Source organism: Macaca nemestrina, chromosome 2 (assembly GCF_043159975.1).
Source record: "Macaca nemestrina isolate mMacNem1 chromosome 2, mMacNem.hap1, whole genome shotgun sequence".
Lineage (NCBI taxonomy): Eukaryota > Metazoa > Chordata > Mammalia > Primates > Cercopithecidae > Macaca > Macaca nemestrina.
This window is the reverse complement of record NC_092126.1, coordinates 97,130,046-97,139,820: the sequence shown is the minus strand read 5'-3', so window position 1 is coordinate 97,139,820 and position 9,775 is coordinate 97,130,046. Positions and strand designations below refer to the sequence as shown.

The window sequence follows — 9,775 nt, the reverse complement described above, 5'->3', positions numbered from 1 at the left end:
CTAGGTGTTCCAGAGGCATATGACAGCGAGGATGGAGGAGGCCATGAAGGGCAGGTAGACGCGGAAGAGCAGGGCGTCCATCGCGTGACTGAACTGCACCCACAGCTCCACCGAGTGCTGCTTCTGGACCTCATGTTCCCACTGGGCCCTTGTCCATTCTGAGCCCCTTGTCAGCTCTGCCTTCCCAGGGCCTGGCATCTGCCCTGCTGATACCTATGGCTCCTTCACACTTACAGAAAGACAGAGACTCAGCCACGGGCTGCAAATGTCACCTATACAGGGAGGGAGACAGGGAAGGAGGCAGGAGCAGAGAAGTGGAGGTGGGGGAAGGGGAAGTGTGACTTCCCTCACCAGGCAGATGGGTGGGGGTGAGACCCAGGCCCTTATTTCCCTTCTGGGGCGCAGTGGGACAGCATCTCCCTGGGCTGGTGCAGTGGAGCAGCAGGGAGCGGAGCCACCGAGGCAGGGGTGGGGGATGGGTGGTGGCCACGTGCAGCAGGTGGGTGATGAAGATGGTCTCCAGCAGGCTGCCCACTATTAGGGAGAGGCACAGGGCGAAGTAGACCCCTGGAGGGAAGGGGGGCCTGGTGAGGGCCAGAGGCACCACCTAGAATTTCTTTCTTCTCTTCCAATCCCACCCTGGCAGGCATACGGCCTCCTTTTCCCAGTATACCTCCCTTCCTGAGTTAGTTCCCACTCTTCTCTTCCAAAAGGTGGGAGGAACATCCATACCGATGAGGGGGGTGCCACTGGTGGGGAGCAAGTCATTCATCATGAGCAGGAAGATGTTGTACCCCGGCAGGAGCATTATCTTGAATGGGACACGTTTCCCACTTTTCACTGGCAGTAGAAGCTAAGGGCATCGATGGCAGCCAGAAAGCCACTGGGCATGAGAAGGTTTATGACATAGAGGCTGGGCCTGCACCTGATGGCCACCTGGTGGGGTAGAAGAGGGCGGTAAGTAGTTATGGGGTCAGAGAAACCCTCAAATCCAGGAATGGCAGTGACAGTTTCTGTCTCTGCCTTTTTCTTTGGCCTGATATCACCTGGGATCTGGAGCTGTGTGGAATGCAGCTTTAGAATCTGGTATAGAACCTGTGAAGAGACAGTTAGGCCAGAGCCCTGAGCTTTAGGATGGAGAATGAGGCTGGGAAGCCAGGAGAGAGGGTAACACTGGGAGACCCCGAAACTTGGGAGATACACATTCGATGGACATTCTAGGCAAGGGTAAAAGCGCGGGAGGAAGGAAAGAGCAAGAGCCTCCAAGCTCACATAGAACACAATCTGATCGGCCCGGCGCGGTGGCTCAAGCCTGTAATCCCAGCACTTTGGGAGGCCGAGACGGGCGGATCACTAGGTCAGGAGATCGAGACCATCCTGGCTAACACGGTGAAACCCCGTCTCTACTAAAAAATACAAAAAACTAGCCGGGCGAGGTGGTGGGCGCCTGTAGTCCCAGCTACTCCGGAGGCTGAGGCAGGAGAATGGCGTAAACCCGGGAGGTGGAGCTTGCAGTGAGCTGAGATCCGGCCACTGCACCCCAGCCTGGGCGACAGAGCCAGACTCCGTCTCAAAAAAAAAAAAAAAAAAAAAAAGAACACAATCTGATCATACAGGTTGCCTCCCCTGGACAGCTTTGCAGTGACCTTGTTGATGCCCAGGAGCTCCCATTCTCCATGGGCCTGAAGGATGTCCCAGGATGTGTCTGTTATTTCCCACACTTCTTTCTCCATGTCCAGCAACATGCTGTCCACTGAAAATGAGAACCATCTGAATCATTTTTCAAGGATATAGTTTCCTGGTGGCTCAACTGCTCTCTTTTTCCATCCTTTCTTTCAACAAATAGTTTTGAGTGCCTCCCACATGCCAGGAGACTTGCCAAGAGCTTGGAATGGTAAGAAACAAGACAGACTTGGGTTCTGCCTTTATGAAAAATCTTTTAGCATCCATAGAGCCTTATTCTTCTCCCTACCCATACTCCTTGGTCACAATTTACTCATAGTTTCTTTATATTTGTTGGCTGCTCTCATTCACTCTATCCCTGAGATCCCACTGCAACTCATCTGTATAGAGGAATGAGCTGAAGGTGAGTGTGCAGTTCTGCTGGTCAAAGGGGAAGTAGAAGATGTCCAGGTTACAGATACTGTCCACCTTCATGGGTTTCTTATACCTGATGTGACCTTCATTACTTACATATGCTGTAAGGCCTTTTGGGGTCTTATCCACATCCGTGCTGGAGGAGAGATAAGGCAAGAGGCAGGTGCTGTGGTTTCTCTCTCTCTCTCTCTCTCTCTTTTTTTTTTTTTTGAGACAGGATCTTGTTCTCTCACCCAGGCTGTAGTAGAGTGGCATGCTCTCAGCTCACTGCAACCTCCATGTCCTGGACTCAAATTATCCTCCTGTCTCAGCCTCAGCCTCCCAAGTAGCTGGGACTACAGGCACACCACCAGGCCTGGCTAATTTTTTTTTTTTTTTTTTTAAGAGATGAGGTTTCACCATGTTGCCTAGGCTGGTCTCAAACTCCTGAACTCAAGTGATCCACCCACCTTGGCCTCCCAAAGTGCTGGGATTGCAGGCATGAGCCACTGCGCCCGGCCCAGTTTCTCTTCTTATCTCTCTGGTTGTTTCTTAGCCATCTAAAGAGCACTTACAGCGGCCCCAGTGGTAAACTGTGATCTCTATGGCTACCAGGAGATAGGACATGACCAGCCCTTGATACGCACAGTTCAACGATGAAAATGTCTGGGAGCCACAGGTTCTTGGCTTCCATACTCATCTTCGTGATGCCCTCACACTCCTCTGGGTTCCAGCTGATAAATGGGTTATCCCAAACCTAGAGCCCAGGTGGAGGAGAGTTGAGAGCCTGAGATGAATTGGAGTTATTTTCTCCTGCCTTTTAATTTCTTCTTTTTTAAAAAAAGTTATGAAATACTTCAAGCATATAGAAAAATATATAAAATATTATGACAAACATCTACGTATCTACAACCCAACTTTGTGGCATTAATATTTTATTAAATTTACTTGCTTTTTTTCAAGAAATGAGAATCATAGATAAAATCGAACCTGCCTAGGACCATTTCTTCATGAATTTTGATCAGCCAGCGCTGGTGGTCTGGGAACCACACTTTGAGAGTGAGGTTAGGTAATTGTATTATCTTTCTCCAGCTCCTTCCTTCCTTTCCTCCAAGCAGGCTTTTTTTTTTTTTTTTCTATTCTTTTCTTTTTCTTTTTATTTTTTGAGATGGAGTCTCGCTCTGTCACCCAGGCTGGAGTGCAGTGGCATGATCTCAGCTCACTGATATAGATATAAAACCTCTGCCTCCTGGGTTCAAGCGATTCTCCTGCCTCAGCCTCTTGAGTAGCTGGGATTACAGGTGCGTGCCACCACCTGAATAATTTATTTTATTTTATTATTATTATTATTTTTTATGAGATGGAGTCTTGCACTGTCACCCAGGCTGGAGTGCAGTGGCGCAATCTCGGCTCACTGCAACCTCCGCCTCCCAGGTTCGCGCCATTCTCCTGCCTCAGCCTCCCGAGTAGCTGGGACTACAGGCGCCCACCACCACACCCTGCTAATTTTTTGTATTTTTAGTAGAGATGGGGTTTCACCGTGTTAGCCAGGATGGTCTTGATCTCCTGACCTTGTGATCTGCCCACCTCGGCCTTCCAAAGTGCTGGGATTACAGGCGTGAGCCACCGCACCCGGTCACCACCCAGCTAATTTTTTTATATTTTTGGTAGAGATGGAGTTTCACCATGTTGGCCAGGCTGGTCTTGAACTCCTGACCTCAAGTGATCCACCTGCCTAGGCCTCCCAAAGAGCTGGGATTATAGGCGTGAACCACCAAGCCCAACCATGAGGCAGGCTTTTCAGGTTGGAAACTCAATTCATTCACTTTTATTTCCCCCCATCCTCCCACACACCTTGTTTGCTTATCAATGCAATTAAGATATAAATTTTCCACTGGGTTATGCTTTGATTACATTCCATAGATTTTCATATGTATAATTTTCATTTCTAATTACTTCATAATTTCTACTTAATTTCTTTAATTTCTCCTTTGCCTCAAATATTTGGAAATTTAATTTTAAATTCTCAAGAAACAAGGTTTTCTGTCTTTCTTTTTTTTTTTTTTGAGATGCAGTCTCACTCTGTAGCCCAAGCTGGAACACAGTGGTGTGATCTCGGCCAACTGCAACCTCTGTCTCCCCAGCTCAAGTGATTCTTGTGCCTCAGCCTCCTGAGTAGCTGGGACTATAGGCACATGTCACCACTCCTGGCTAATTTTTTGTATTTTAGTAGAGACGGTATTTCACCGTGTTGCCCAGGGTGGTCTTGAACTCCTGAGTTCAGGTGATCCACTGGCCTTGGCCTCCCAAAGTGCTGGGATTACAGGTGTGAGCCACTGTGCCCAGCCTTTTTTTTTTTTTTTTTTTTTTAAAGATAGGGTCTCACTCTGTTGCCCAGGCTACAGTGCAGTGGCACAATTATGGCGCACTGCAGCCTTGACCTCCTGGGCTCAAGTGATCCTCCCATCTCAGCCTCCCCAGTAGCTGGGACTATAGGTGTGAAACACCATACCAAGGTGATTTTTGTATTTTTTTGTAGAGACGAGGTTTTGCCATGTTGCCCAGGCTGGCTTCAAACTCCTGGGCTCAAGCAATCCACCTACCTTGGCCTCCTAAAGTGCTGGAACTACAGGCATGTGCTACTCTGCCTGGCATTGATACCTTTTTGTGGTTAAATATGTGGTCAGTTTTGGGGAATACTTTATGTGTGTGACAAAAGTTTTGTATGTTCATTGATACAAAGTTTGACATGTTTATTAGACTAAGTTTCTTAATTGTGCTGTGAAAATCACTATATATTTACTCCTTTTCTCCTAGATTTTTGTTTTGTTTTGTTTTGTTTTGTTTTGTCTTTGAGATAGAGTCTCACTTTGTCGCCCAGCCTAGAGTACAGTGGCATGATCTTGGCTCACTGCAACCTCTGCTTCCCAGGTTCAAGTGATTTTCCTGCTTCGGCCTTCCAAGTAGCTGGGATTACACGTGCCTACCACCATGCCCAGCTAATTTTTGTATTTTCAGTAGAGATGGGGTTTCACCATGTTGGCCAGGTTGGTATCAAACTCCTGACCTCAAGTGATCTGCCCACCTCGGCCTCCCAAAGTGTTGGGATTACAGGAGTGAGTCACCGTGCCTGGCCTCTCCTTGATTTTTGAAAGCAGTATATTAAAGCCCCTCATCATTATGGTCAGTTTTTCAATTTCTCCTTCATGTGTTTCAAAGCAATGTTAGGGACATAAAAATTCATAATTATTATATCTTTGTTTAAAATCCTTTTTGACTGTAACTGTAGGGAGAGAATAAAGTGTTGTCCATACCATTTCCAGCCACAGGAAGGATGACAAGAGGTGCAGCTGCTCATCCTGCCAAAAGAATTTCCTATTTCCATCGTGTTGCCAGTAAGAAGTCTGTTCATCTCCCCCACCTCCCATGCTTGTTTACCAACTCCCGAGGTATGTAAAGGGGATATGTGATCAAGGACAAAAGCTCTATCAAAACAGATGTGTTAGGCTGTGGACAGGAGAGCTCATAGCAGGGCAGGAGTAAAGTAGTCCTTCTCAACCTTGGCTGTATATGAGAATAACTCGGAAAGCTTGAAAATATTGATGTGGTTGGGTGCGGTGGCTCATGCCTATAATCCCAGCACTTTGGGAGGCCGAGACAGGCAGATCACTTGAGGTCAGGAGTTTGAGACCAGCTTGGCCAACATGGTGAAACTCCATCTCTACCAAAAATATAAAAAAATTAGCTGGGCGTTGTGATGCATGCCTGAAATCCCAGCTACTCGGGAGGCTGAGGCAGGAGAATCGCTTGAGCCCAGGAGGTGGAGGTTGCAGTGAGCCAAGATCATGCCGTTGCACTCCAGCCTGGGCAAGAGTGAGACTGCATCTCAAAAAAACAAAAACAAAAACAAAACAAAAACGAGGCTTAGGTTTCATCCAATCAGAACCTCTGGGATTAGAACCTTTGCCAGGGGCTGGGAAAAGGTTAAGAACACCAAGGAGGGCTAGAGGGGTCAGCGCTCACCACATCTGGGATGGCAGACATCGTGAAGGAGATGTTGACTCGGGTGGGGACGCTGATGGTGACCGGTCGGAAGGCCTTTCTATTAAACGCTGAATTCAGAGCAGTGGGATCCGCCCCGTGCTGGCCAAACCCTGAGCACTTGATGGTGAAAGTAACGCCCCTTCCTGTAGTGGACATCGAATGTGTGAGATGAAGGAGAGCAACCCTGTGCTCCCTATATGAGAGGGTCCCCAAGGCAGGGCCTGGGGTCGCCTGTGATAAAATGAGAGCTAACATTTGTTGAGCATTGGCTATGTGTCAGGTATATTCTAAGCCCTTTAAAAATGGATTACCTCATTTAATCCTCCCAATCCCCATCAGGTAGATACTGCTTTACCCTCATGTAATAAACGAGCTAACTAAGGTGCAATAAGGGGAAATAACTTTCTACAGTCAGACAGCCAATAAAAGGCAGAAGCCAGATTTGTTCTGAACCCAGGTTTATCTGCTGCTGCTGTGCTATATGTCCCCAGAGATGAGATGAAGAATGGGGAGGGGATCACCGAGAGGGGTCCAGATGCTGGGCTCTTCCTTCCGAGGCCTGGGAGGATGGGGTGAGCTGGAATGCAAATTCTGGAAGCTAATGTGGCAAGCTGAGTTAGAGCTCCAACCTCCTTTCCAATATTTCTGTCTCCATGCAAAGCATGCCCAAATCTGTATGCAAACTGAGCCTGGAACGTTGATAGTCATCTGATAGGATTACAGTCCCGGGGCCCCCGAGAGGACACACCTGTTTTCACCCTGACTGCCCCAACCTTCCTTCTCCTTATTTGACTTTGCCCAACTCTATCACCAGCATTCTAGTTTGAGGCTTTTAAAAAGTTGTGTTTTATTTTTAATGAACATATAATAATTGTGCATATTTCTTAGTTTGGGGTTTTTGGGTTTTTTTTTTTTTTTTGAGACAGCTACTCACTCTGCTGTCCAGGCTGGAGTGCAGCGGCATAATTACTGTAGCTTCGGCCTCTGGGCTTAGGAGATTTTCCCACCTCAGCCTCCCAAGTAACTGTGACTACGGGCACTCCCCCCACATTTGGCTAATTTTTAAACATGTTTTTTTGTAGAGACGGGGATCTCACTATGTTGCCCAGGCTGGTCTGAAACCCCTAGGCTCAAGTGATTCTCCCACCTGGGCCTCCCAAAGTTCTGGAATTATAGGTGTGAGCCACCATGCCCAGCCAAATAGCTATTTTTAGAAGTGTGGGTGGGCTTTTTAAAATTATTATTTCTTTTTAAAATTTTAAAATTTTGTTTAGATGACTCTCACTCTGTCGCCCAGGCTGGAGTGCAGTGGCGCGATCTTGGCTCACTGCAATCTCTGCCTCCCAGGTTCAACCAATTCTTCTGCCTCAGCCTCCCAAGTAACTGGGATTACAGGCATCGCCACCACATCAGGCTAGTTTTTGTATTTTTAGTAGAGATGGAGTTTCACCATGTTAGCCAGGCTGGTCTTGAACTCCTAACCTCAGGTGATCCACCTGCCTCAGCCTCCTAAAGTGCTGGGATTACAGATGTGAGCCACCTCACCTGGCCCATCTTACCCTCTTGTAACTAATACATTTAAAAATTTTCTACTCGTGAAAATGTGTTGGAGGAGCAAGAACTTGGAATGAGAGAGATGATTGATAACCTCTGTGCCAAGGACATTGAGCCTTATCCATTCTCAACGTCACAGTGCTTTCCAGGCAAATTCTTAAACCACTCTAAGAACAGTGAATATTCATTTGTCAACCCCTGTGTGCAAGTGCCCAGAGGGGCTTTCATAACCATTTACACTGCCTAGACCAGGTGTACAGTTTGTGTCTCTTCCCTATGCTGGCCTTTAAAGTCACCTCTGGTTCAGTCCTCTCCTGTGCCTCCTTATCCAAAGTCATGGAATAATCTAAGGAGGAGAGATGACATTTATTGGCACTCTTACCAAGTGCCAGGCACTGTGCTTCCCTCCATCTCTTACTGAATCCTCACAACCCTGCAAGGTAGGTTCTGTTTTATAGATGAGGAAACCGGAGCTCAGAGAAGTTAAGCAGTGCATCCAAGTTTATAAAACTAGCAACGTGAGACACGAAGATTCAAACCCAGGTCCATCTGTCTCCAAATCCCATGTTCTTGTCTCTCTGCCATACTGACTCCCTGGAAGAGAAGCACATTCTACTTTCACCCTTGACCTGCTGCCTTCTGGCATCTTACCTAATCTAGAGCCCTTGGATCCAGTAGGTGGTTGGGGAAATTATGGCTAAAGGAGGTGGGCACTTTGCTACAATGGTTTGGGTTTCATACCTGTAGAGAGAAAGAATTACACCTGTGGACAGAAAGACGGATGGATATAGAAGCTAAATACAAGAGAAGACAATCATGGATGGTTGTCTTCCATGTAGAGTACCAATGGGGAAAAGACAGACTTTTCAAGTAGTGTTGGGAAAACTGGATATCCATATGCAAACGGATAAAGTGTGCTGGTGTTGAACTCTATTTTTCCAGAAGAAAAATAAAAGTGCTCTTGTGTGGCATGTAACTGGAAGGGGATTTTCCATCTTTCAGAAAAGGAAAGTCTATGTGGGCATTATGGTAATGTAGCTATGAAAGAACTCTATCCATCTTAGACAATCTCTAGGAGGTGGAAATTTGAAAAAAGTTCCTAAATGTTCTACTAGGGAGAGGTCCTCCTTCTTCCCCCTTCCCCCATTGTTGCTCCTTTCTTACCTTGAAGCAGAAGGCTGAGAAGGAGGTAGAAGGAAAATATTTTCCTGTGGAACCAGCTTCCTTCCATCTTCGTTGTCTAAATTCTTCTCTGAACATGTACTGGGACCCACGAATGCCCAGATTAAAGCAGCACAGGCCACACCTAGAGCCTGACTTTGAATACTAATAGCATTGGTTGACCCCTGACATTTGTAACCTTCCTGGAAAGTGTTCTGGTTGTCTTGTTCTTGCCTATGTTTGAGGTTCAGTCTGCTTTTGAGACTTTATCTTAGTCTTAGATACTTTACTACAACGTATATGGTTACAGATAGCTCATACGTGATCAGCGTGCAGATGTTGGTGAGATACCTCAGTCTGAAAACTCATCTCTTCAATTCTGGAAAATTCTCAGACATTTATAAATATTTCACTTCCTCTATTTTTCTTATTAGATATGTGTTGAATGGTTTCCTTCTATCTTACATGCCTCTTATTGCTGTGGTAACAAATCACAAACCCAGTGGTTTAAATAAACACAATTTGTTATTTTACTGTTCTGTGGGCCAGAAGTTTGAAATGGGTTTTACTGGGCTAAAATGAATGTGTCAGCAGGACCACATTCCTTCTGGAGGTTCTAGAGGAGAATCCATTTCTTTGCCTTTTCCAGATTTTTTTTTTTTTTTTTTGAGACAGGGTTTCACTCTGTCGACCAGGCTGGAGTGCAGCGGTGCAATCATAACTCACCGCAGCCTTGGCCTCCTGGGCTCAAGGGATCTTTCCATCTCAGCCTCCCAAGTAGGTGGGACCTCACAGGTGTGAGCCACCAAGCTTGGCAATTTTTTTTTTTTTAAGTAGAAATGAGGTCTCACTTTGTTGCCTAGCCTGGTCTCCAACTCCTGGCCTCAAGTGATCCTCCAACCTTGATCTCCCAAAGTGCTGGGATTATAGACATGAGCCA

General features: G+C 46.6%; 1 protein-coding gene across 1 annotated transcript; it reads right to left on the bottom strand.

Moving 5' to 3' along the window:
• Nucleotides 1-8,905, bottom strand: LOC105480606 (5-hydroxytryptamine receptor 3E). The gene is given in 10 exon segments (XM_071090502.1): nucleotides 1-230; nucleotides 352-567; nucleotides 733-846; nucleotides 849-936; nucleotides 1,593-1,770; nucleotides 2,060-2,233; nucleotides 2,724-2,833; nucleotides 5,391-5,435; nucleotides 6,100-6,263; nucleotides 8,839-8,905. Coding segments are annotated over 10 exon segments (1,386 nt in total).
• Between the last annotated feature and the right edge of the window lie 870 nt (nucleotides 8,906-9,775).